At 50.6% G+C, this 27,564-nt stretch overlaps 1 protein-coding gene across 5 annotated transcripts in view; it reads left to right on the top strand.

Annotated features, from left to right (window-relative positions):
- RALGDS (ral guanine nucleotide dissociation stimulator) overlaps positions 1–27,564 on the top strand; it is a 170,932-nt gene that overhangs the window by 60,267 nt on the left and 83,101 nt on the right. For 2 of the 5 annotated variants that reach the window (XM_069237135.1, XM_069237134.1), the window contains exon 1: positions 16,510–17,647. The exons of 2 other annotated variants lie outside the window; for them this stretch is intronic. In XM_069237135.1, the coding sequence (XP_069093236.1) occupies positions 17,465–17,647 (183 nt within the window). In that variant the 5' untranslated portion in view covers positions 16,510–17,464. Of the gene's footprint in view, positions 1–16,509; positions 17,648–23,207; positions 23,246–27,564 lie in introns of those variants that run through there. One more of the 5 variants, XM_069237139.1, reaches the window with a different exon arrangement.

Here is a 27,564-nt window from a genome sequence, read left to right as displayed (position 1 = left end):
TGGCTTGTTTAGGTAGAAATAAATTGTCATTAGTAAACCCAACCCTAACCACTGTGTCATGTTCTGAATCCTGAGTTATGCGTTCCCAGACCACGCACTGTTAAAAAATGGCGACCAGTGTGGACGACGTGAATACTACACCTTGTAGTCCTATTTGTGTCATGTAACATTTTCTATACACTGATTTACACACGTATGATTCATTGCTATGGAGAGATGAGGGGCGCTGTTAGAGGGTGATGGTGAGGGAATCATTGAAGAGCCCCAATAAAGATTGTCCTATCCTGGTGCACTGTAAGGTCATCATTTACTAGGCTTTAAAAACGAATACAATTCAATATATAATGACAAATGTTTGTAGAATGCACCATTTTTGCCATTTTTTCCAAGTTTTCTTGGGGGGAAAACCCCCCGCCCCCAATTCCCAACCCCCACTGTAGTGGTCAGGCTCGAATGCTACACACCCTATTGGGTCTGGTCTGATAACATTTTGCTAGGGATGCTTTGGGTAAGGATTTTATTCACAATGTTATGGACTTACAGATGCTATTTTTGTACTTCCAGGCAACGTCTTTATAATATTCAAAGTGAACACTGCAACACTAAAGTCTCATATATCACAAAAGCATATAAAACTATAGAAAGATATCAAAAATATAATAGTTAATTGTATTCACACCAATCTCTAACATGATAAGCACATAATTTAATTATTGCATGGCTGTCATTTTATTTCTCATGCTTTATTAATTACAAAGCTCTTAAAAACCTGTGGGTGAAGTGACTGGTCTGGTAATATTATCTTCCTCCCACCTAAATTCATTATTCATTCAGTAAAACAATACAGGGATTTAATTTGTGTATATGATATTTCTGACTCAACCAGGCATAGTGTCAACATTTTGTGGTTCTCTTTGAATTTTCCCCTCATCAGGTGATGCATAATTAAAGTGTACATCTCCAGTAAAAAGATCATTGATCGAATTTTCACTCAGGTTACCAATATTAAATAGCCCTTATAGGTCCCTCTCACAACCCCTGTATGGCTTCTCGTTTGTTTGTCCGCTAACGCCTCAATTTCTGAAATTCAGCAAGTATGGCAATCTATTAATTTACTGCGCAAACGCGAGCAAAATCTCGTGCATAAGCGGCTATTCGCTGGAAGCGAAGAAACGCATAGAATCCCCTGCTTAACCCCTCCATTAAACAATATTCTTACTGAATTACATAAATTGTGGCTTTTCATGGCTTCTTTAGCTGAAATAGACACATGTCTAAGAGTGAAACTGAAGTTCAGATTTCAACAAATGGGACACATACAAAGTGCTCATTGGCCTTCTGTCCTAATACTGTGTCACCAGAACCTCCAATCAGAAATTATTCACCATAGTGCACCATTGTACAAATAAAAATAAATCCAGGATTTGTAAAGCACACCAAGTCACCCATGAGGGTCTCGAGGAACTGAATTGCGGGCACGTGGATATTAAGTGATTTGCCCAGAATCACAGGATGTTGAGCCAGCGCTGGGACTCAAACCTGGGGCCCAATGTACAAAGCTGTTTTGCCGTTGCAAAATGCAAAATTCGCCTTTTGCATCCCTATTTGGTGAGTCGGTATCCTGTTACTGAGTCGCAAAATACAGTTTGCGACGCGCAATTAGGAAGGGGCGTTCCAAGGGCGTCTCTTCCTAATTGCGACTCGCAGGCCCACGTATGATTGTTTTGTGACCGTGAATGCATTCACAAAACAATCGATGTTAACACCAGTTTCAAATTGGTGGTAACCCATTCGCAAACGGGAAGGGGTCCCCATGGGGCCATTTCTCTTTTGTGAATGGTGGAGACATTTTTTTTCAGAACAGGACCACTGCTTAATCTGAAAAAATGAAAAATACATTTTCAATTTTTTGTTTAAGGGAAACAGGGTACATTAAAAAAATGCTTTTTTTGAAAAAGCAGTCACAGACCAGCAGGCCACCATCCCTGTGAGTGCAGCCATTGCCAAATGCATCACCAATTGTGACCTGCCTCATGAATACTGATGAGACAGGCCCCTTGCGACCCATTGGGAATCGCAAACAGTGTGGTTAACACTGTTGTATGTTTTGTTTTGTGACTCGCAATTTGCGATTTACAAACAAATTGCGAGTCACAAAACAAAAGGTCATAATCTGGCCCCAGGTTCCCACAGCAAGTCAGCAGCTCAGGCCATTATGCCAAGTCCTGTCCAAAGCAAACCATCTGCTAGTGTGTAGGAAAGGGACTTTGTAGCTCTGGTTAAGCTGCACTTTTTGTAGGAAATGGTATTTGGGATTTGCTAAAATTTTTGGCTATGTTTGATGAACCTGCATGAAATTTGGTAGTTGCTTGGCACGTCCGGCTTATTTTTTCCATTTCAGGTGTTTGTGTTCTCCCCTAATACATGACAAAGCTGTCTAGGGGAAGTAAAACAGCATTTAATAATTTAGGTTTCATAGGGTTTTTTGTTCCCTGCTGTAGCAGAATCATCTGAACATAATTACACCAAACTTAGGCCCTCATTTTAACATTGGCGGTAAATGCCGCCTACCGCCGTGGCAACGGCCGCCAAAAGAACGTCGCTGCGGCAAACATCCGTCCGCCAAATTATGACCACAGCAGGACTTCCACCACAAGAAGGGCGGTAATCCGCTGTGGCCATACTGGCGGATGGTGGTAAGGTGGCTCTGCTTCCACCAGCAGCGCCACGCCAGTAGACCGCCACCAGCCGTATTATGACAAATGATACGGCTTGGCAGTGTTCTGCTGGAGGGCGCTGCGGGCGGTAGCGGCGCCCCGTCTCGTTCCCTGCCAGAAGACCCCCTTGATGCAGGTAAGTTGGGCTTCCGACAGGGGAAGGGATGGGGGGGATTGTGTGTGTGTGGGGGTGTGTGTGCGTGAATGTGTGAGTGTGTGCGTGAATGTGACTGTGTGTGTAGTGTTGTTTGTGGGGATGTATGCATGTGTGAGAATGCATGTATGAATGGAAATGTGAATGCGTGTCTGCGTGTTAGTGTGAATGTGTGTACGGATGTGTACGAGAATGAATGGATGCATGCGTGTATGCCTGTGTGAGTGAGTGTGCGTATGCATGGTGCGTGTCTGCGAGTGTGCGTGAATGGGGGGTGGGAGATTGAATGAGGGGTGGGGGCATCTGGGGAGTGTTGGGGGGTGGGTGAGCCTCGTACTAGTGACAGGGAAAGAATTCCCTGTCACTGGTAGGGCCTACCGCCAGGGTTTTTGTGGCATTGTGGACGCCACGAAAACCATGGCGGTAGGCAGGCTCAAAATGCCGCCGGCGGTACAGTAGCGGCCTCCGGGCTGGAGATTGTTATCTCCAGCCCGGCGACTGCTACCGCCATGGCGGAAGGAACGGTAAATTGGCGGGTTGGCTGCAGCCAACCTTCCAATGTGGCGGTATGTACCGCCAGCCTGTTGGCGGTATTACCGCCTCATTATCACCGACTGCTAGGGTTCTAATGACCCCCTTAGTGTCAACATAGAACTGCAGTCACAATATGTTCATAATTTGTGTTGACATTTTGTTCACATATTATACACAAGCCCTATTCCAAAGATAATTCAGGATGAAAAAATTGAAAAAAATTCAAACCTGATTGAAAAAGATATTTTTTTCTCCTTTTCGGTCACTGCAGAATCTGCTGTTCCACATTTGGTTGGCTTTGATGAAAAAAAAACCTTTATTATAGCCACCATTATGCGATGGACCTATGAATCTTTGTGGTTCCTGCATGCAGGAAAAGATTCTGGGGCTGTGAAGGGCCAAAACGGGGAAAGAAGAGGGCATTTCATAACCACAGGGAGGATATGTGGGGATTACGGACGCACAGACACTGTCCTCAAAAATGTAAAATAAAAATGTGTTATTGATGTGTTGTCCACAGATCCACTACAAAGACCTGCATGTACCGAGAACACCTTTCTTTGTAGCAGGGTATCCATGGAAACATCAAGGGGCGTCCCCGCCGCTATGGCGGAGGAGCGTCGCCCCTCTGCTGAAAGCAGAAAAATAAAGTTATAATAAAAGTGTTTTATTATCACTTTATTTTTCCACTTAGTGGGGGGCCAGCACCCTCTGTGTCAGCAGGTGGAGGAAGAGTGGTATGTGCACTTCTAAGTGCGCATGTCAGTTTGATCGACTGTCTGAGGCCAGCGAAACTGACATGCGCACTTAGAACTCTCCACCCGGTTGTGTTGCACAGCCAGGTGGAGACCATGCACAGTCTCTCACTCCCTCCCTGAGCGGCATTTCAGCCTGTGCAGGCCAATCCCAGCCCTTCTCTGATGCTGGGTAACAGCATGAGAGAAGCGTTGGGATTGGATGGGGAGGGGAGGAAGACGACGAGAAGAACCGAGGTGCCAGGAGCGAAGGAACACCAAGGCGTCAGGTATGTTTTTTTATCATTATTATTATTGAGCCCCCCCACTCCGCGCGCTGCCCCCTCACCCCTTCCTGGCAGCAGCCACTACTGGACACATCTGCCAACCTAGTGATGGGAAAAAATGTGGAAGATGGTGAAAGGAAGAGGGGGAGACACCTAGGTAGGATTTAGGGGTATGTTACATCGTCAGACAGAACACACCGGAGAAAGGCCTAGGTTCTGTGGAAGCGCTTGGTGTACAGGAAGAATTCCGTGTCTGGTTTGCCAAGGGATGCAGGCCACCATTGCAATGCCTGTGGCCGTATTAGCCACAAAGGGCTTTATTGGTGGCGGGTTTCTGGATGTCGGACTGAGAGTTCGGAGGAAGGATTATGATAGCACAGAGGATCAGGGGTTCATGATGGATGGAAGACAAGATGTTGAACTGTCAATCTCTTTTTTGGGTTTTTGGACCTGTCATACAAGGACCATGCCATTTTCCTGTGATGGGGGGTGTGGTTAGGTGAATTGTTTGGTAGCCATGATACTCTTCTTCTTAATTTATGCTGCCAGAGCTTCCGTGTCCAAGATGGTGTTGGATCATTTTACGGTGAAGACATTTCCAGCTCTACTCATACATAAGGATGCTTGGGGTTGCATAAGTGGAGTGCGAAGTGGCACCATGACTGCAAGGAATGGTCCCCCTTTCTTTTGGTGATTACAAAAGAAACAAGAGAGAATTTCACTTGAACCAATCCTTGACAGAGGATCGCAAACGAGGAGACCTCGTCCCAAAAAGTAAACATATTAAAATGTTTTATTTTTTTACTTTTTTGCTCATGGCATCTGCAGTAACTAAAGTGGGTCCTGGGGAACCGGGCTGCTCCCAGAAATTAGGGAAAAGAATGCATCTACCATTTCTGATGTGTGGGTCCTTCTTTTAAAGAATGTTTTTAATGGAAGACACACTGTGCTAAAATGGGCAGAAAGATGGGATGCTCTGTGCTTACAAGCAAAGGTCATGTGGAGAGGGTTCAGGGGATGGGGTAGGGGCAAGATATGAGCAAAGGCTATGCCTGTTCCAAGAGCCAAGAGTATTCTGTGGGCAGATGAACTGAGCACAGGGTGTGGCCAAATGTTGTGTCCAATGGTATCTGGGGCCACAGGAGTAGGATGACTTTAGTGTCAGCAAAACACACCCTGGAAACAGAGATAAATTGCAGTACCAAGGACCATGCACACAGCTGGACAGTTGAAAAGCACATTTTTTCAAAATCTAAGTTGCCCAGAAAATTACCTTGAAGGGACATCATATGTATCATACTAAACATAAGAACTTCTGAAGTTTGGCATATCTATAACTCCTTCCCCCCCACTCCTCTCCCTCTGTGCAATGTTCAGGGCTTACCACGTGAAATCACATGCTGCATAAAAACTGACATTAATAACATCAGTGAAACTGGAGCCAGATCAGAGGCTTTCAGGCTTGAAGTGCATTTCTGGCCAGCGACTAGGCCCTGCGTTCAGAGCATACTGGTCATGCCTGAATCCCGTGCCTAGCTGCCGTCAGGGGTATGATGGTGAGTAAAGGGCCTGCTGAAAGCTGTATTGTCTACCAAAAGGGACTGGGGACCCACAACTGGTGTCCAAAGCCTGGCCGAGGGCCAGGGCCTACACTTAGAGTGCACTGGGCCTGGCCAGAGGTCATGGCTATTCACCTGGGGCAGGATTGTTGGGAAAGTGCTGTGGCCAAATGCAAGTGATGCACCAAAGTGCTCCCTGGACTCAGCAACCGTTCACACTCAGTGTGAGGTTAAAAGCACAAGAGAGACGAGTTATGGTTTTGTTGCCCACCAATGAACTGTTTCGTTCGAGAGAAGCTTTTAAGGGGGTGTAGTAAACCCACCTTTTCTGCATGGTCACCCCGTATTTTTCACCACGTGCTGAACCATATATCTTTGCCAGTGTTAGAACCCTGTGCACTTTAACCCTGCTAACAAGTACTAAAGTGCCTGTGCCCCCCAACTCTTTAATCCTGGTTAAATTGTCACGTTTTTAATTGGTATACTTAGTATGTGGTACGAGGTGTGCCCATGGACAAGAAGATAAATGCTACCAGGGTACTACAGCGCCTATTGTGCCATCCTCTGCAGTGGCAGTACAATCATGGCTTCCGCACCACAATTGTAGCCTGACTGTGGCAGTTTAAACACTTTTGACAGGTCAAACCCTTCCTTTTAAACCATAAGTCACCCCTATGCAGGCCTTGCATGGTATTTAAACGTATTTAATGTTAACATGTCCTTAGAGTAGGGGTCTCCAAAGTGCGAGGTGGTCCCACCGTAGAGGGGCTTCAAGTCATCCTTGGGGGGGGGGTGGAGGGAGACTCTGGCCAAAAGAAGCATTATGCAGATAAAAGTGTATTGTTTCAAGCAGAAAATAATTTATTGCATTTAAAAAAAAGGAACAGAGCTTAACTGCAATGTTTAAATAAGTCTAGACATATTTAAATGTAACCAACTTAATAGAGTAAGTGTGAGAAATTCTGAGGGGGTCCTGAAGATTTTTTTTCACTGAGGGGGGCTGCTTTAAAAAGCTGGTAAACCACTGGTTCGAGCGACTAGTATCCAAAAACTTTTTTTTCTGTGGCAGGCCTAGCGGTCCTATTTAGAAAAAATTAGAGTGCAGATTAAAATCCTAATAATGTATCTCTGGAAAGGCACTAGCTAGAGAAATAATGAAACAAATAGTTTTATAGTTATTAAAAATAAAATATAAAATTCAAAGGTGAAATTGAAGTTTTAATATATATCAAGGAAAAGTAACTTTTAGAAAAGTACATTTTCCCTGCCTATAGTTCCTGGAGGTTGAATTTGCATTTGTTTTCCCACTTCCCACAAAAAGGTGTGAAATACTTCCCAGAATAAAACAGCAGGCTGAATTGAATGAGCAAAGATTACTCCTCTGAACCTCTCCGAACAGTTGGGATGGGTGAGCTGTGAGGATCCTTCTTAACATTACAGTTTCATATCCTGCTTGACAGGTCTGTTTGGCTTTGCATATAACACTGGGGGTGCACTTGAAGGGAAACAAGATACCAAAACAATTCTAGTGTGTAGGAAAATGGCCCTTGTTACAGTTACCCCCCCACACACACACATTTTTTTGCCTGATATTGATGCTGACTTGACTGAGAGCGTGCTGGGACCCTGCTAACCAAGGCCCAGCACCAGTGTTCTTTCACTAAAAATGTACCATTGTTTCCACAATTGGCACACCCCTGGATCACAGATAAGTCCCTTGTAAAAGGTACCAGTGGTACCAAGGGCTCTGTGACCAGGGAGGGTCCCTAAGGACTGCAGCATGTGTTGTGCCACCCTTAGGGACCCCTCACCTAACACATGCACACTCCCATTGCAGATTGTGTGTGTTGGTGGGGAGAAAAAGGCAAAGTTGACATGGCATTCCCCTCAGGGTGCCATGAACACAAAACACTGCCTGTGGTATAACTGCATGAGCAATATGTCCCTACAGTGTCTAAGTCCATTCTTAGACATTGTAAGTACAGTGTGGCCATATTACGTATATGGTCTGGGAGTTTGTCAGAACGAACTCCACAGTTCCATAACAGCTACACTGAACACTGGGAAGTTTGGTATCAAACGTCTCAGAATAATAAACTCACACTGAGGCCAGTGTTGGATTTATTAAAAAATGCACACAGAGGGCATCTTAGAGATGCCCCCTGTATTTTACCCAATTGTTCAGTGCAGGACTGACTGGTCTGTGTCAGCCTGCTGCTGAGAGACAAGTTTCTGATCCCCTGGGGCGAGAGCCTTTGTACTCTCTGGGGCCAGACACAAAGCCTGCTCTGGGTGGAGGTGCTTAACACCTCCCCCCTGCAGGAACTGTAACACCTGGCAGTGAGCCTCAAAGCCTCAGGCTTCGTGTTACAATGCCCCAGGGCACTCCAGCTAGTGGAGATGCCCAGCCCCCGGACAAAGCCCCACTTTTGGTGGCAAGTCCAGAGGGATAATTAGGAAAAACAAGGAGGAGTCACCACCTCAGCCAGGACCACCCTTAAGGTGTCCAGAGCTGAAGTGACCCCCTCCCTGCAGAATCCTCCATCTTGGTTTGGAGGATCAGGGCCAGTAGGGATAGGAATGAGCTCCCCTCCCCAAAGGGAGTGAGCACCAGGAGGGTGTAGCCACCCTCAGGGACAGCAGCCATTGGCTACTGCCCTCTGACCCCTAAACCGCCCCTAAATATTGAATTTAAGGGCTCCCTGAACCAAGCTAGTCAGATTCCTGACATCCTCACAAGAAGAAGAAGGACTGCTTAGCTGGAACCCCATCCGAGAAGGAAAGGAGACAATAACTGACTTGTCCCCAGCCCTTCCGGCCTGTCTCTTGCTTCAAAGAACTTGCAGAAGAAAGGTGACACGTCCTGCAGGTCCAGCGACCTCTGAAAAATCTCCAGAGGACTGCCTGCATCACAGAGGATCACGGACTCCCGTGGACAGCGGCCCTGTCCGAAGAAGAAAAGAAGAAACCTTTTCTAAAGGGCTCCCACCTCACTCCAAAAGTGTGAGTCCTAACCACTCTGCACCCGACGCCCATGGCCCGAGTCCAGGTGCCCCAACTGACTAGAGAGGATCCCCAGACGATTGCGAGCAAGAGCCCACCCTGGGTTAACCTCCCCACCGACCCACGACGATGCCTGCATAGGAAATCCTGAGGACCTCGCTGACCGCGACTGCCGTGGACGAAGATAACCGACGCCAAAGGACCCAATTCACCCGCAGCCCCCAGGCCTTGGAAAAATCAACATCTGGTGCAGCACCGATCAACAGGCGGCTCTCTTTCCTGTCCGAATGGTGGTGTGCCCAAGACACCCCCCTGGACCTCTCCTGCTGCGCCTGAGTGACCCTTGGGGTCCCCTCATAGAGTTTAATTGGAACCCAGACGCCCTGTTTGCACCCTGCACCCGGCTGCCCCAGTGACGCTGAGGGTGTGGGATTGGTGCCTACTTCCCCCCCCCCCCCCCCCCCCCCCAGTGCTCCTCTAATCCCTCCTGGTCTGCTCTCCGAGCCGCGGGTACTTACCTGCTGGCAGACTGAATTCCGAGTACCCCCGTCTCCATAAAGGCCCATGTTAAAATTGCTCAACTTTGACCTCTGCACCTGGACGGCCCCGTGTTGCTGATGGTGGGTGTTTAGGGCTGACTGGAACCCTCAACAGTGGATTACCTATAACCTGGAGACTGGAACTGTAAGTCGTGTACTTACCTCTAAAACTGTACTTTATTTTATTCCTCCAGGAAGTGTTCTGAAAATGCAGTGTCCACTTTTAAAATAGATATTCTCAGTTTTCTTTAAAACTGTTTACTTGAGCAAAGTGAAACAAAGTTACATTGATGTCTATGCTAAGTACTTACTTGCAACAGTATTTACTTCTGAACTGAGTCTTGTGGTTCTAGTAATGAAGAAACAAAAATATATTTTTCTATATAGAATCCTATTGGTCTAGAGTTAAGTCATTGAGTGTGTGTTTCTTCTATTGCGTGTGTGTGTACAACAAATGCACTGCTGACTACACTACCACAAATAGAGCATTAGTATTATCTATCATTGCCTCTGTCAAGCCTCTTGGGGAACCCCTGGACTCTGTGCACCCCATATCTCATTTTGATACAGTACATACTGAGCCAGCTTGCTACATTGTGGATCCACAGTTCGGCTGTTGTTCTACCGGACTTCTGTCTCTGGGTTTATTGTGGGCACTTGTGGCTGCTCCGAGCTTGATTGTAGTGTCAGATGTGGGAGTGCACGACCATTACCATGATGCCCTCAGAGCCCAAGTTTAGTGTACCCGAAGACGTTCACCATCTTGGAAATACCCAAAGTCGGTATGGTTGGCCCCGGGAACTTTTGCCCCATTGGTTGGGGCATCCTTAGGAGTCATTCTCGTCCACTAGTTTCTGCCCGACATGAATGTGGCATCTCCAGGCGCCCACTTCAGAACACCGCTGGACTTGCAGAAGATCAGAAGCGCAATGAACCTGCTGTCTGCGACCTGAAGAGTCCTGAAGGAGTGAATGTGCTCTCTTGTACCCAGAACAAAGAAATGGACCCCAAGGGTCAGTTGGCTGACCTACCCCAAACAATAATCGAATTTCTTACAGGGAGCTTGGAAACAAATCTGGTGCCTTAAGCATAGGGAGCTGCATTAGTAGCAGCCTGAACGCTAATGGATTGGATTTATTTAAGGTTGGAGAACACCGGATAATATTTTACTGCTCATTGCATCAATGGTTTGTGCCACCTCAGATTATTGGTTATTTACCTGCAAATGGTGACCAATTGGACTGCATTGGCTCCGCCCCTCCATTCTTATTGGTGCAGACCTCAGGCCTGCGTCGCCCCCATACTCTTTGACGTCCTGCCCCTGTCACTTATAGCTCTTTTTACGAAGAGGGAGAGGCCAGATTTTAGGGGAGCCCCTCGTGGCTTGGAGAGATTCTAGGTCCACTTGTTTGACCTTTTCACCTCTGTCTGCCAAAATCTATTTTAACGAGACTGTGCAGTTCGACTATTGCCAACATGTGCAGCTAGAATTCTCTCAAAGATGTAAGATCCTGCCTATGAAAAATATGAGTGCAGGACACAATAATTCCACTAACAAAACTTCTGTCCTAAGCAAAAGTTTATTTGGGGGTGAAGTATGCAGCGAATAAACAATGTTGCAGGTGTTTCCCCACAAATACTTACTTTGGTGTGAGAATTTCCCTACAAAAAAGTAGCTTATATATGTTTCTCTCAGGGATCAATTTCTTGTTTTGCTAATTTTTTTTCCCTTCCATGTTTTTACTTTTCTTCCTTCATGAAGTTAACGCTGTTTTCAAAACTTTCACTCAGCCGGCAAATTCCAGCTTTGCCAGGTCACAATCCCTAATCAAACGCTGCAGACAAATCTAGCTTGATAAGCGCTGTGGCTGTCCATCTACTCCTGGACAAACACTTCTATTTACATAGTTATCTAAGCATTTCCAAAGCGCTCAAACCCTGCGGTATGAAAGCGCGGGAACAGCCCGGTGGACCGAGGAGCGATAGAAAACTCAGAAAACTTTTGAATGTATTCGTCCCTTTGAAGCATTTATTTTATGACACTGTTTTATAGTGCTGCTGACTGTCTTTCTCAGTCTTCAGCCCGCTGTGTTGTCATATTATGCTGCTTATACTGTACAGTTATTTTCAACCATAAGGTTGGCGGTTCAAGCCCAGGGTGGTGGTAGACACCCCTATTTTCAGGATCCTTGTATGGCAATACCTCTTCTGTGCCCCGCCTCCTGATACTGGGCACCATGGCGTGCTTTTGGGTCTAATGGCGAAAAGACCTATCCAGGATTTGTGTTGCTATTGTGGGGGGAATATGGGCTGGTTTTCATGCTGGTCGGCCTGTGCACCAGGGTGAGAAGTTTGAGGACAATGATGGGCAGCCAGTGCAGTTTGAATAACACTGGGCCATGTGGGCCTGTGGGAGGCAACAAAGATGCCTGGCAGCTGAAATCTGTGTTTTTTAAAAGTTGGACTGTTACTGTTTTACTACATGAGCGTGAGCATCTGATGACAGTGAGACCCAGTTTGTAGTGTTTCGTCTCAGAGGCCCTCATTATGACATTGGCGACGGCCGCCAAAAGACCGTTGCCTCGGCTACCAGCCGTCCGCCATAATATGACCACAGCCGGATTTCTGCCAGAAGGATGGCGGAAATCCAGCTGTGGCCATGCCGGTGGATGGCGGTAAGGTGGCGCTGCTGCCACCAGCAGCGCCACGCCAGTAGAACGCCGCCGGCCGTATTTTGAGAATTAATACGGCCTGGCGGTATTCTGCTGGCGGACGCTGCTACTGGCAGCAGCGTCCCGTCCCCTCTCCTGCCGGAGGACCCCCTGCACACAGGTAAGTGGGTGGGGGGGTGTTGTGTATGTGTGTGGGCGTGTGTGTGTGTATGTCTGTGCGTGCCTGTATGCGGGTGTGTGTTGCGTGTTGTATGTGTGTGCATGTTTGGGGGTGTGAGTGCGTGTATGTTGAGTTGCGTGAATGCGTGTATGTATGTAAGTGTGTGCAGATGTCTGTGTGTATGGATGTATGCATGCGTGGATGAATGTGGGAATGGGTGTGTGTATGCGTGTGTGCGTGTGTGAAGGGAGGGGCATGTATGAAGGGGGGTCTGGAAAAGAAGGGGGGATGGGGGGAATCTGTGGAGGTGGAGGGGGTGATGAAGACCCCTATCAGTGACAGGGAAGGGATTCCAAGGAAGCCACAATATCCATGGCGGTAGGCGGGATCATAATCCCGCAGGCGGGCAAATGACGGCCGCCGGGCTGGAGATTGATGTTTGGCAGTACTTTCCTCCATATTACCGCCGACCACCGGGGTCGTAATGACCCCCAGAGAGTTCTGCAGATAGTCCTTCACCAGGGCGAAGATGTGGTCAAGTATGATGCCGTGTGTTTGATCATTTTCTTACAGGTGAAGACTTTGCTGCGAATCACAGCCATTACACTAGAAGATAGTGCCCATGGCACTGGCAAGAAAGCATCCGAAAGGGGCATATATGTTACATGCTGTTTTCTTAGTGCCATGAACCCTGAAGGATGCCCAATGCCATGATAGAGAATGGAAGATAAGATTCTCCGTCTGTTCCCATCTGTCCTCCTCCATTTCCTGCAGAGCCCTTCCCCACGCCGGACTGCAGAAACTTTCTCCATCTCACTGGAGGGTCTAAGGGTGGAGGGATGCTTTGTCTGCACCGGGGACCACACTGCCTGCTGCAGCAGAGCCTGTTAATCGGCGTCTTTAAAGTCCTGGTCATTGTTTCACCCGAACACTATGGGGCACATTTATACTTTTTGATGCAAACCTGCGTTAGCGCGGGTGTGCGTCAAAAAGTATAGCGCCGGCTAGCGCCATTCCATGACGCTGGCCGGGCGGCATATTTATGGAATGACGCTAAGGCCCTGTTAGCGTCCTTGTAAAAGACGCTAACAGGGCCGTGGAGGCGTAGGGGGAACCAGGGCTTGTGAGCCAAATTATGGCGCTACACTGTTTAGAGGCAAAAAAAATTGCCTCTAAGCAGTGTAGCGCCATTTTCTGGCGCACAACCCCCTTGGACATGGCTCCTGTCTTAGTAAAGACAGGAGCCATGCCTACCACCCCAATGACCATCGTCCCCTGGGCATGGCCACTGGGGCCAGCACCGTGCAGGGGGCCCCAAGTCAGGGCCCCCGAGCAGTGTTTGGCAAAAAAATACTCACCCGGACTTACCTTGGATGGGTGCCCCATCCTTAGGTGACCTCCTACTGTGGGTGGAGGTGTCCCTAGGGTCAGGGAAGGGAACCTGTGGACACTTTCCATGGTCTCTGACCATGGAGATATGCCTACAGGTCCCCTTACGCCTGCCCAGACCCAGGTGTTAAATAATGGCGGTAAGCAGGCTTAGCGCCATTATTTAAGGCCCCCATCCCCCGTGCTGGATTTTAGTGCGGGGGTATAAATATGCGCTAAGGCCATATTGTCCTTTTCTGGTCGGAAACGCCTACCCTACATCTCAAGGTAGGTTTTTCCCTCCAGAAAACGACGTAAACTCCATAACTTTGGAGCTAGACGTGTCTAACGCCAAAGTCTAAATATGGAGTTAGGTTTGTGCTGAATTAGCGTAAAAAATCACACTAATTCTGCGCAAATCGAATATAAATATGAGCCAAAGTGTTTTCAGCCCCTGAGCCACAGAGCATTGCTTCGAAAGTTGAGTCACAGCCTTAAATAAAGGTGGTAGTGGGTGGGGGGCCTGACTGTGAGAAGTGGGGGGGTCTGTTTCTGGTTATATTGTGAAAAGTGTGGGGGTCTGTCCCTGATTACACTGTAAGCAGTGGCTGGTCTGTTCTTGATTACACTGTGAGAAGTGAGGGGTCTGTGTCTGATTACACCGTGAGAGGTGAGAGGTTTGTTCCTGATTACTCTGTGAAAAGTGAGGAGTCAGTCCCTGATAATACTGTGAGAGGTGAGAGGTCAGTCCCTGATTAAACTGCTAGAGGTGAGGTGTCTGTCTCTGATTACACTGTGAGAGGTGAGGTGTCTGTCTCTGATTACTCTGTGAGAGGTGATGGGTCTGTCTCTGATTACACTGTGAGAGGTGAGGTGCCTGTCTCTGATTACACTGTGAGAGGTGATGGGTCTGTCTCTGATTACACTGTGAGAGGAGGGGGGTCTGTCTATTATTACATTTCAAAAGGTGAGACGTATGTTCCTGATAGCACTGTAATAAGTGGTAGGTCAGTTCCTGATTACACCGTGAGTAGCCTCTCCTTGATTACACTGTGAGAAGTGAGGGTCTGTTTCTGATTACCCTGTTAGAGGGGAGGGGCATGTCCATGCTTATATTGTGAGAGTTGAGGGGTCTCTGATGGTAATGTGGGAAGTGAGGATGTGTGGGGAGTCTGTCTCGTATTACACTTCGAGGGGATAGGGCTCGGTCTCTGGTGCTAATGTGGGAGCTCAGGAGCCTGTATCTGATTACACTGTGAGGGGGTGGGGGTGCGTGAGTCCCTGATTATTCTGTGAGGGGTCTGTATCTGATTGCACTGTAATTGGTTAGGGGGCTGTTCCTAATTACACTGTGAGAGGTGAGGGGTCAGACTCCCATGACACTGTGAGAGGTGAAGGTCTGTCCCATATTACACTGTGAGAGATGAGGGTCTGTCCCATATTACACTGTGAGAGGTGAGGGTCTGTCCCATATTACACTGTGAGAGGTGAGGGGTCTGTTCCTAATTACACTGTGAGAGGTGAGGGGTCAGACTCCGATTAAACTGTGTGAGGTGGGGGTCTGTCCCATAATACACTGTGAGAGGTGAGGGTCTGTCCCATATTACACTGTGAGAGGTGAGGGTCTGTCCCATATTACACTGTGAGAGGTGGGGTTCTGTCCCATATTACACTGTGAGAGGTAAGGGTCTGTCCCATATTACACTGTGAGAGGTGAGGGGTCTGTTCCTAATTACACTGTGAGAGGTGAGGGGTCAGACTCCGATTACACTGTGAGAGGTGAGGGTCTGTCCCATATTACACTGTGAGAGGTGAGGGTCTGTCCCATATTACACTGTGGGAGGTGAGGGGTCTGTCTCTGATGACACTGTGATAGGTGAGAGGTCTGTTCCTGATTAAACTGTTAGAGGTGAGGGGTCTGCCCCTAATTAAATTTACACTGTGAGAGGTGAGGGGTCTGTTCCTGATTAAACTGTTAGAGGTGCGGGGTCTGTCTCTGATTACACTGTGAGGTGGGGGGAGGGTATGTCCCTGATTACACTCTGAGAGGGGGCGATAGTCCCTGATTACACTCTGAGAGCGTGGTCCTGATTACACTGTGTGAGCTGAGTTGTACGTCTCTTATTACATTCGTAGTGAGAAGTATGTCTCTGATTACACCATGGAAGCTCGTAGGTCTGTCTCTGATTACACTGGGGAAGGTGAGGGGTCTGTGGGTGGCTGCACTGTGTGGGGAATGAGATGTGTGATCCTGATTACGGTGTGAGATGAGGGCAGGGTTGCCACTTTCTTGCAGATTGTTTTTAAAAGTTCAGCCCAAGCCGGTATAAAAAACACACAACCCTCGGGCAACCCTGGAGATAATGTGTCCCTGATTGCGCGGTGAAAAAGTAAGGGTCTGTGAGGGTAAAGTGTTGCCAAATTCGGAAATTTACATTTGCAAAAAGAATGAATGTATATCATGACTGGGCGCCTCCGTTTGGTTTGTCGTGTGTGCATTGCCTTTATGAATTATTGTGCATGTCTGTCGCGCGGTCCTTGGCACGTCCACGGACCTCCGGGTTAATTTGTTGCGAGCCCTGGTTTTGGACACGCCCCCTGTTTTTCTTAGTTTTAATCCCAGTTTGTTTTTCAATCCCTCGTTCCGTATTTCGCTTGGCTCCCCGCCTGGTTTTGCTCCCCTTCATGTTTTATTTGGCTCCGGGACATGTTTTGCTTGTCTCCGGCTCTCTCCTCCAGCCGGGATCCTTCCCTCCGCCCCTGACGTCAGAGCCGGGGGCGGGGCCTCGGCCGGTGAATGGAAACCCCAGGGCGGGCAGGGGCCAGAACCGACCGAGCTGAGGCGGGAGAGCCACCCCCCAAAAACACTCCGATCCCAGCGCACCCCCTGATAGCCAGCTGGGGATCTTCACAACCCCAGTCTCCTGAGGACCTGTGCACCCCAAAATACTGCAGTCTCCTGGGAACCATCACAACCCCAGTCTTCGGAGGACCTGTGCACCCCCTAAAATACAGCAGACTCCGGACCCCTTCTCTTCCTGAAACCGTTACGTGCACCCCTAAACTGTGCGTTTTCGCGGAGAGCTGCGCAACTGAAACCTGTTGCACCCCCCAACCCCCAGTTACCTCGGTGGAACCTGATGCCATCTTACCCACGCGTAGCCCAGATCAACTAGACTACGCCCCACTGCAATCTGTGGACCCCTGGAACCGCGGACCCCCTCTGTATTCGGACCCCTGGACCTGTGAACGCCCCCTGTACTCGGACCCCTGGACCTGCGAACCCCCCTGTACTCGGACCCCTGGACCTGTGAATCCCCCCTGTACTCGGACCCCTGGACCTGTGAACCCCCCTGTACTCGGACCCCTGGACCTGTGAACCCCCCCTGTACTCGGACCCCTGGACCTGTGAACCCCCCCTGTACTCGGACCCCTGGACCTGTGAACCCCCCCTGTACTCGGACCCCTGGACCTGTGAACCCCCCCTGTACTCGGACCCCTGGACCTGTGAACCCCCCCTGTACTCGGACCCCTGGACCTGTGAACCCCCCTGTACTCGGACCTGTGAATCTCCCCTGTACTCGGACCCCTGGACCTGTGAATCCCCCCTGTACTCGGACCTGTGAACCCCCCTGTACTCGGACCCCCACCTCCTGGGCAGATAAGGATCACAGTAGCTGCCCAGCGCAGGGAGACCCCCGATGGCGCTCCCCGGGTGAGGATGCCCCGGCCCACCCATGGTGCATCTGACGCCCCCCGCCAGGCTCTGCCATGACCCCCCCGAGGGCCCGCAGAAGATGTTCGAGGGGTCGCGGCGGATGCGGAGCCTCTGGGACGGGGTGCGCATGGAGGTGGAGGCCGAGGGGCCGGTGGTGCTGAGCAGCTTCACGCAGCTGGACCCGGACCTGCCCTCGCTGGAGGTAAGAGGGGTGCCCCCCAGCCCTCTCCTCACCCGCAGTCAGTCCCCAAAAACCAATCACAGACACCCCCACCCCAAGCTACACGCTGCGTAGGGTTCGCCCCGGGCTTCAGACAAATTAACTTAATTTAAGTGTCTCCCCCACCCCCAGCTACCCCCCCCCAACACTCAAAGCACCCTCATACACCACTCTCGAGACAACCGAACTCCCACCCTTCCCAGCCATTCACCATTTATCACATGTTTGTTGTGTAATATTTGAACAAGACACCCGTGCACAGCAGGTGAACCACAGTCCACCCAGAGGTGGGGGGGTGGGCGGCCAGGGTCTGTAGTTAGGCTGCTGGTGAGTGTCTCACTAGTGCATCGGCCGCTGGTCACTAGTGAATGAATGACTAAATCTTCATTATATCAAATATATCACAAACAGCAGAAGAAACTCTAACGTCACAAGCACATCTACAGATGTTCCGTGATTGCGTACATGTGAACACATTTCCACTGGTGATACACGGGGGTGCACCAATCACGTCCTGACGACTAATGCCTTTCCCACCCTTGGTAGGTCAGGCTTGTGAGAGAGGGGGTGTAGCTCGCCTCAGTCTATTCCAGAGGCAGGGTCGTGAGTGTCTGGCAGAGGCAGCAGAGGTGCTTGAGGGGAGGCCTGGGCTGTGTCTGAGGGTACATGTCTGTTCAGCGCCGGTCATGTCTTCTAGGCACAGTGCATTCTTCATCACTTTGCACCAGAATAAGTAGTTTGCCCGGAGCTCTGTTTTTTGGGGAGGCGATTTGTTGAGAACACTAGGGAACCCCACTGCCCGTGGGCACCCCCAGGTACCCCAGGAGCTTTGGTTACCCCTTCTCTGTCCACAGGTCTACTGCCCTTCTCTCACCAAAGACTTGTTCTAACACCAATGGGTCTCCTTAGACCAGGAACTGAAATCGTATTTAATAATTATATATATATATATAACGAATAGCGCTCTTAACTAAAATCAAACGTGTTTTTTTAAATATGGTCCAGGAACATATGGCAGTACATAACATTTAAATATTAAATGTATATCGAACAGTAGTCCAAAGATTCATTAAAAAGACACACTTTACTTAATTTTGTAGTCAGTCGTATTCATACAATTTGTAGACCACATAAATACATTAACGAAGTTGTTGCAACCAGAAATTCTGCCTTACAATAAGCAATGTGTGTAATAACTACAATACAGAAAGAAACTTTAGTGCATTGATGCTCTTGGTCAGATGAACAGTCCAGCCGATACATATTTCGTCCCCTCCCAGGGACTTCTTCAAGGCTCTGTACAAAACCAATTGATATCAGTCATGATTCATTAAGCAAACCGGATGCCAGCCGTAGATCCATATGAGACATTCATCCCGGCTTCAAATCAAAACAACTTCAAAGTCCCCCTAAAAGTGCCTTAACCGGAGGGTTCCCAAAATGGTACAAAAATCCATACCGGTATAGCAGTCTTGTGTTTACAGTCAAGACTCAACTGCTGGTGACTGATAGTAATGTGACGGTCGTGGTATATTCATCACCGGAAGGATGAGTCCACCCTGGTGGCATTTTCCTACCAGGATGGGGAGGGGTGATCTATGATGAAGCATGGCACTATTAAATGTGAGACCACCTCTTTCATAAAAGGGGAATTCCTGCTATTCTCAACAATAGATTAACACTTGGGGAGCCCTTAGCATCTTTCCTCTGGGGTCATGCTTGAACTTCGCACACTCTTTTGTGGAACTATTATTTGGGTTTTCTTGGATTGAGCCTCAAGTAAAGGCACCCACCTTAATTTAGTTAACCGTCCACACCTTTGGTGTGTTTTGACAGTTGAGGTATAGTCTAAAAGAGGTGATGGACATTTATAAGTGTTCCAAAAACACAACCTATGCCGACTACATGTATCAATGCCTACAATATCATATTGCAGTCTATGCGCAGCAATTGGGACTTGGTTGTCTTGTGCAGTTTAAATAGAATGAATAGAAAGGTTTTGTACCTATTCATGCCTACTCTAGCTGATAAAATATCAGCCCCCGAAGGGAATATCCCACAAAAGGCATGAGCTGCTGAGGGTAATGTCCAACCAAAACCATGGGCCACTGTGGCTGCTCATCCAACCAAAACCTTGGGCCAAGTGCTGCTCGTCTAACCAAAGCCATGGACCAGATGCTGCTAGTCCAACCAAAGCCATGGACCAGATGCTGCTAGTCCAACCAAAGCCAGGGTTACTGTGGCTGCTCATCCAACAAAAACAATGAGCCCCAGCGGCTTCTCGTCCAACCAAAATCATGGGCCTCTGACTGGGCATCCAACCAAAACCATGAACCAGTAGCTGCTCAAAGAGCCAAAAGCATGTACCTGTGGCTGCTCATCTAGCCAAAACCATGGGCTACCTGCTAGTGATCCAATGGAAACCATGGGCCACTGGCTGCTCAGCCCATTTAAACCATGCACAAGTGGCTGCTCAACCAACCAAAATTGTAGGCTCAGTTGCTCCTCCTAATGTTCCATGGCTCCTGCATCTGCCATCTTACAGAAGAGAACCCTAGTGGGTGCCACCCTGCACAAACTACGAGCTGCTGTCACTAGCGCATCCAGTGCTGCGCAGACCACGAGTCTGTGATTACCCATCCCCACTCAACCCCCCTACACTATTGTGGATAATATTCCACTAAAACAATGAGCCACTTTGGCTGCTAGCCCAGAGAAACTTATTAACTGCTCCTGGCAGCTTGCTCTGGAAACCGCCCACTGCTCTTGGGATCCCCCAGAGAAACAAATAAATGAGTGTGACCAGTTACACCAAATCCCACTGAGGCTACTACCCCAGGGAAGCACAAGCCATCGCTTCGCAGTTGATCTTTCACAAGATGTGGTGGCTGATGTTGCTGTGTGGTTGTTACATCACAAAGCCCCTCCCCACATTGGCTGATGACGCACAAACCCAAGACCCTCTGTGGTTTCTATCCCACTAATACACTACTATTGGTATTTGATGCAGTTTCTGTGTCGCTGTGACGTCACACCACAAAAAAGTGGGGGGGGGGCTATAAAACACTTCGTACCGATGTTGCACAAAGTTCTGTCACTCTATAGCTAGGTTTACTCTGTGTACCCACAAATATATGTAGATGTCTTTCTTCTGGGTCAGAAAACTTCTTTTTACATTTCTAAATTAGGGTCAGACTCATCTGAATATAATGGACTTGACTGATATTTTATTTATTTATTTAAGCAAAAATAATTTCTGGCTGCATTCACCAGACTTTTGTCAGGTGGGGTATGCTCAACTTGAAGTGCCTGCCTTGTTCTCCCTCTTCCTTGGGGCAGCATTTGCAGCCTTGGCCTGCTTCCCTCTTTTCAGTCTTGCTCTTCTCCCCCTCCCCCGAAAAAAATTCTGGCCAGTGCTGTTTACAGTGACCTACCTTGTCAGAAAATAGCCATCTCCTCTGACCAGCGTGGCTCAGATCCTGAAGAAGGCCCCTGGTAATGGTAGGGTGAGCCGAAACACTGCCTGGCACGTGGATGTGTTGTCTGAGTAGTACTGGTTTATCTAGTTAATTCTAAATATACCCTGGTTAGGAAGTGTTGTTCATCCCACAAACACATGGCTATCCTTGTTAAATGTTGTGCTCATTATTATGGCTCAGGTGGTAGGGCTGCACTGGTGAAGAGGGGTGAAAAGGACGTCTTTGGAGCCCCGCGTTCGTGTAAACAGGTGGAGACCCCCGAAGATGGCTGTGTAATTAAAGAGACACGGTCTAGTCCTCAGACACCAACTCTCACCCCGGGATTCTGGGATACAAGTGTATTCGTTCATTCATGTGTCACGCGCGGGCCCTTGACTGTGATGAGCTCAGGGTTTGCCTGTTTTGTTTATGTTTTCAGCAGCTCATAGAATCCTCTGCATTGTGGCCTAGTGTTGTTTCCGTCGAGGCCAGGCGGCCGCAGGGGCCAGGATTAGTCAGGTGCGAGTCGAATCCAGGTGTGTCTCCACATCCTGGCACGCGTAGTGCTCCATATACAGTAGGTGAAGCACACACTACAAGTACCAGAATGCAAAGCGAACAAGGCCAGGATAAGCTCCGCTAACCTGGCTAGCGACAAGGTGATGGTTGTGCAAGCGATTCCCTTCCGTAGTTGAGCGCCAAGGGAGAGAAATTGGGTGGAGAGGGGTGGCTGGCTTGTGGGCTCAATACGCGACACCCTCACAACTACATCAAACCTCTTTTTAAGAGAAACGTCTCCAGGCCCTAACCTAATTGCTTTTTAAAATATTTATTATTAATAAAGCGCCAATTAAGTCACTTCCTGTGCCACCTGGTAGCCTGCATGGTCGCCTCTGGCCCAACTCTTCGTCGCGCGCACTCGCTTATTCAACCGTGACACGTGGGGTGCCTCGAAGCACTAGGATGGAGCTGGCCAGGTGGGTTAAAAGAAGTGTCTTTGTGGGGCTCGGAGTTTGTCGCAGGGTTTCTAGCGCTGCGCTATGAACACGTCCAGGGGTTAGACTTCATGGCGCCCGTTGTTTTCTCCTCTCACAATGAGCTTCGCTGGCACCACGTCTGGGGGTGGGCATCTCCTGGGTTTAAGATGAAAACGGTGAGATTTGGGTCGGTGAGCATCAAACCAGCGGTTCTGCAGATGTTTTTAGTATTCGGCTCGCAAAACACTCATTAAAATTAAAAAAAAAAAATCTGTCTTTAAAATAAGGCTCTTTAAAGGGTGAGCAACAACACAGGCATGTCCTTTTCTTGCACCTGTGACCTTTCACCTTTGGTCCCAACTGGACTGTGTGGCAGCAGAGGTGTGTTTGAGTTTGCCAGAGTGGATCACTGGGCCTTGTCATTGCCTATCACGACCTCTGACCTTTCACCTCTGGTGTCACCAGCGACACAGGTATGTGTCCTCTCTTATCACCGTCCGCGACACTCACCTGGGACCCCTCGCCAGCCCCGTGGGCAGATAGAGGCCGGAGCCAGGCGCCGCCAACAGGAGGAGCAAAGGCCCATTGTTAGGTCTGGCTAGAGACTGCTTCAGCTGCATACTTCAGGCACCGAGGCAACGGATCAGCCCACTTTACAGCAGTTGTTGCATTTCTTGTAGCGCCTAATATTGGACTCTTGTGAGCGCTGATCTGAGACTCGACCAACCGTAGTTCCTGGACTGTGAAAACGGTTAGGCAATTGGTCCACCTTGATGCACACTGAATAGCGCAACATTTTAATAAATAGTACATCCACTTATAGCCGCCTGCCTCCTGAACATGCATGTAGTGTGAGAGGTGGTATTCCTCTGCCCAGGCCTTGTGGAGGTGCCCAGAGAGCCACCGGTGCCCAGACTAGTCCTGTTTCCATCATCCACACAGCGACTGGTTGGTCATAGTCTGAATTCTGGCACCAGGAGCTGTTTGAAGGAGACGAGTATTCCTGGCAGACTCTGTTGTGCCAGTTAGGGCATGGCATCTTGCCCACACAGATGTCCTGTAGTGGCCGGTCTGCGTCTGTCCTTGGATTGACTCGGTACGGTCTGTCTTACCACACTTGGCCACGTGGTGCCCACGAATCGATGGTGAGTGTCTGTGTCCTGTTCATCTTCCCATTTCTACCCGCTGTGCCCTTCCGATGCCCCGGATGATGAAGTACTGTGGGCAGCCTGACACGGGCTCTCCAGAAGCTAAGCTGGTGGCCTGCAGGGGTGGGAGATGACTGACCCTTCACCTTGAAATGCAGGCAACGCGCTGCTCTAAGCGGGTGCTTCAGACTGACTTATAAAAATCAGTAGGTGGAAACAGCCAGAGTAGAGGTGCACTGATAGCGCTGATTGACGGGTGCCTGGGTCCTGCTCCATGGCGGAGCTCCAGAGTAGAGGTGCACTGATAGCGCTGATTGTCGGGTGCCTGCGTCCTGCTCCTCGGCGGAGCTCCAGGGTAGAGGTGCACTGATAGCGCTGATTGACGGGTGCCTGCGTCCTGCTCCATGGCGGAGCTCCAGGGTAGAGGTGCACTGATAGCGCTGATTGTGGGGTGCCTGGGTCCTGCTCCTCGGCGGAGCTCCAGGGTAGAGGTGCACTGATAGCGCTGATTGACGGGTGCCTGGGTCCTGCTCCTCGGCGGAGCTCCAGGGTAGAGGTGCACTGATAGCGCTGATTGTCGGGTGCCTGGGTCCTGCTCCATGGCGGAGCTCCAGGGTAGAGGTGCACTGATAGCGCTGATTGTCGGGTGCCTGGGTCCTGCTCCATGGCGGAGCTCCAGGGTAGAGGTGCACTGATAGCGCTGATTGACGGGTGCCTGCGTCCTGCTCCTCGGCGGAGCTCCAGGGTAGAGGTGCACTGATAGCGCTGATTGACGGGTGCCTGCGTCCTGCTCCATGGCGGAGCTCCAGGGTAGAGGTGCACTGATAGCGCTGATTGTGGGGTGCCTGCGTCCTGCTCCTCGGCGGAGCTCCAGGGTAGAGGTGCACTGATAGCGCTGATTGTCGGGTGCCTGGGTCCTGCTCCATGGCGGAGCTCCAGGGTAGAGGTGCACTGATAGCGCTGATTGTCGGGTGCCTGGGTCCTGCTCCATGGCGGAGCTCCAGGGTAGAGGTGCACTGATAGCGCTGATTGACGGGTGCCTGCGTCCTGCTCCATGGCGGAGCTCCAGGGTAGAGGTGCACTGATAGCGCTGATTGTGGGGTGCCTGGGTCCTGCTCCTCGGCGGAGCTCCAGGGTAGAGGTGCACTGATAGCGCTGATTGACGGGTGCCTGCGTCCTGCTCCTCGGCGGAGCTCCAGGGTAGAGGTGCACTGATAGCGCTGATTGTCGGGTGCCTGCGTCCTGCTCCTCGGCGGAGCTCCAGGGTAGAGGTGCACTGATAGCGCTGATTGTCGGGTGCCTGGGTCCTGCTCCATGGCGGAGCTCCAGAGTAGAGGTGCACTGATGGAGCTGATTGTGGGGTGCCTGGGTCCTGCTCCTCGGCGGAGCTCCAGGGTAGAGGTGCACTGATAGCGCTGATTGTCGGGTGCCTGCGTCCTGCTCCTCGGCGGAGCTCCAGGGTAGAGGTGCACTGATAGCGCTGATTGACGGGTGCCTGCGTCCTGCTCCTCGGCGGAGCTCCAGGGTAGAGGTGCACTGATAGCGCTGATTGTCGGGTGCCTGCGTCCTGCTCCTCGGCGGAGCTCCAGGGTAGAGGTGCACTGATAGCGCTGATTGTCGGGTGCCTGGGTCCTGCTCCATGGCGGAGCTCCAGAGTAGAGGTGCACTGATGGAGCTGATTGTGGGGTGCCTGGGTCCTGCTCCTCGGCGGAGCTCCAGGGTAGAGGTGCACTGATAGCGCTGATTGTCGGGTGCCTGCGTCCTGCTCCTCGGCGGAGCTCCAGGGTAGAGGTGCACTGATAGCGCTGATTGTCGGGTGCCTGGGTCCTGCTCCTCGGCGGAGCTCCAGGGTAGAGGTGCACTGATGGAGCTGATTGTGGGGTGCCTGGGTCCTGCTCCTCGGCGGAGCTCCAGGGTAGAGGTGCACTGATAGCGCTGATTGACGGGTGCCTGGGTCCTGCTCCATGGCGGAGCTCCAGGGTAGAGGTGCACTGATAGCGCTGATTGACGGATGCCTGCGTCCTGCTCCTCGGCGGAGCTCCAGGGTAGAGGTGCACTGATAGCGCTGATTGTCGGGTGCCTGGGTCCTGCTCCATGGCGGAGCTCCAGGGTAGAGGTGCACTGATAGCGCTGATTGACGGGTGCCTGTGTCCTGCTCCTCGGCGGAGCTCCAGGGTAGAGGTGCACTGATAGCGCTGATTGTCGGGTCCCTGGGTCCTGCTCCACGGCGGAGCTCCAGCTGGCCAGGACTGAGGTAGATTGACAGAGCCCCTATGGTACCCTCCAGGGTATAGGTGTGCATTGGTTTAGGATGAGGTGCTTTGGCAGAGCTGCAGTTGGCACCCCTCCCCCCTGTTGGTTGTTGTGGGCACAGTGAGGTGTTTTGGCAGAGCTGCCGTGGCACCCAGACACTCTTGTGTAATGTTTACTGTGGGCCACAGTGTGGTGCTTTGGCAGAGCTGTGCTTGGCACCCGCACTCTTGTGTACTGGTTACTGTATGCCACAGTGAGGTGCTTTGGCAGAGCTGTGCCTGGCACCCACACTCTTGTGTACTGGTTACTGTATGCCACAGTGAGGTGCTTTGGCAGAGCTGTGCCTGGCACCCACACTCTTGTGTACTGGTTACTGGGGGTCACAGTGAGGTGCTTTGGCAGAGCTGCCCTTGACACCCAGACTCTTGTGTGCTGCTTACTATCGGTCAGGGTGAGGTGCTTTGGCAGAGCTGTGCCTGGCACCCACACTCTTGTGTACTGGTTCCTTGGGGGTCACAGTGAGGTGCTTTGGCATAGCTGTGCCTGGCACCCGCACTCTTGTGTACTGGTTACTGGGGGTCACATTGTGGTGCTTTGGCAGAGCTGTGCCTGGCACCCACACTCTTGTGTACTGGTTACTGGGGTCACAGTGAGGTGCTTTGGCAGAGCTGTGCCTGGCACCCGCACTCTTGTGTACTGGTTACTGGGGGTCACAGTGAGGTGCTTTGGCAGAGCTGTGCCTGGCACCCACACTCTTGTGTACTGGTTACTGGGGTCACAGTGAGGTGCTTTGGCAGAGCTGCCCTTGGCACCTGTACTCTTGTGTACTGGTTCCTGGGGGTCACAGTGTGCTGCTTTGGTAGAGCTGTGCCTGGCACCCACACTCTTGTGTACTGGTTCCTGGGGGTCACAGTGTGCTGCTTTGGCAGAGCTGTGCCTGGCACCCGCACTCTTGTGTACTGGTTACTGGGGGTCACAGTGAGGTGCTTTGGCAGAGCTGTGCCTGGCACCCACACTCTTGTGTACTGGTTACTGGGGTCACAGAGAGGTGCTTTGGCAGAGCTGCCCTTGGCACCTGTACTCTTGTGTACTGGTTACTGGGGGTCACAGTGTGCTGCTTTGGTAGAGCTGTGCCTGGCACCCACACTCTTGTGTACTGGTTACTGTATGCCACAGTGAGGTGTTTTGGTAGAGCTGTGCCTGGCACCCACACTCTTGTGTACTGGTTACTGTATGCCACAGTGAGGTGTTTTGGCAGAGCTGTGCCTGGCACCCACACTCTTGTGTACGGGTTACTGGGGGTCACAGTGAGGTGCTTTGGCAGAGCTGGTCTCCGAGGGTCACCGAGAGGTGCTTGGCAGACCTTGTGAGGGCCACATCCTTGGTACAGAGGTGCCATGTTCCACTATTAGAGGGGTGCGGGCCTCCTGCTGTGCCTGTGGTGTAAACCGGTGCCCTGGGCTGCTTGACTTGTGCAAGAGGTGCCTTGGAGTCAGGCCCCCAGACTACAAAGAATGTGCCCGATGGGGGCCCTGACAGCTGCGCTTAGAGGCGGCTCTTGTGAGCTCCGTCCTGTCTCCGATAGCTCTGCTGTCAGCTGTGGTGAGCTCAGCAGCGAGGGAATGTGGTGCACGTGTGATGAATGACTGCTGCACTCTGCCTCAACCCGCACTTCACCCTGGAGGCGCCTCGAAGACGTGGGCGTCACCCCGAGACTGCGTGATATCGCACTGTGCGCCCTGTAGAGCGCAAAGGATTTGACCTATGCCTCAGGGTTCCCCACAGACACCAACTTCTGAATGGGCCCCCCCAGACATGGAGGTCTCCAGAGGCCCGCGAGCCTCGCGTTGTTCTCAGTTTTGAGGTGCATTGGCATAGTGTTTGGGGTTCGGTGTGGAAGGAGCGTCTCTTTTATGCACTGTACTGGGGCAGATGAGCTGTAGTGATAGCGGCGAGAGGCTAACCAGGCCTTGACCTCTTCCCACAAGCGAGCCCGAGACACCTCTCTGACGCGAACGCAATATGCGTAGCGCCTACTACCATTGATTTGGCATTGCAGCGCA

This window comes from Pleurodeles waltl, chromosome 6, assembly GCF_031143425.1.
Source record: "Pleurodeles waltl isolate 20211129_DDA chromosome 6, aPleWal1.hap1.20221129, whole genome shotgun sequence".
Taxonomy (NCBI): Eukaryota; Metazoa; Chordata; class Amphibia; order Caudata; family Salamandridae; genus Pleurodeles; species Pleurodeles waltl.
This window is presented reverse-complemented; position numbering and strand designations above follow the sequence as displayed.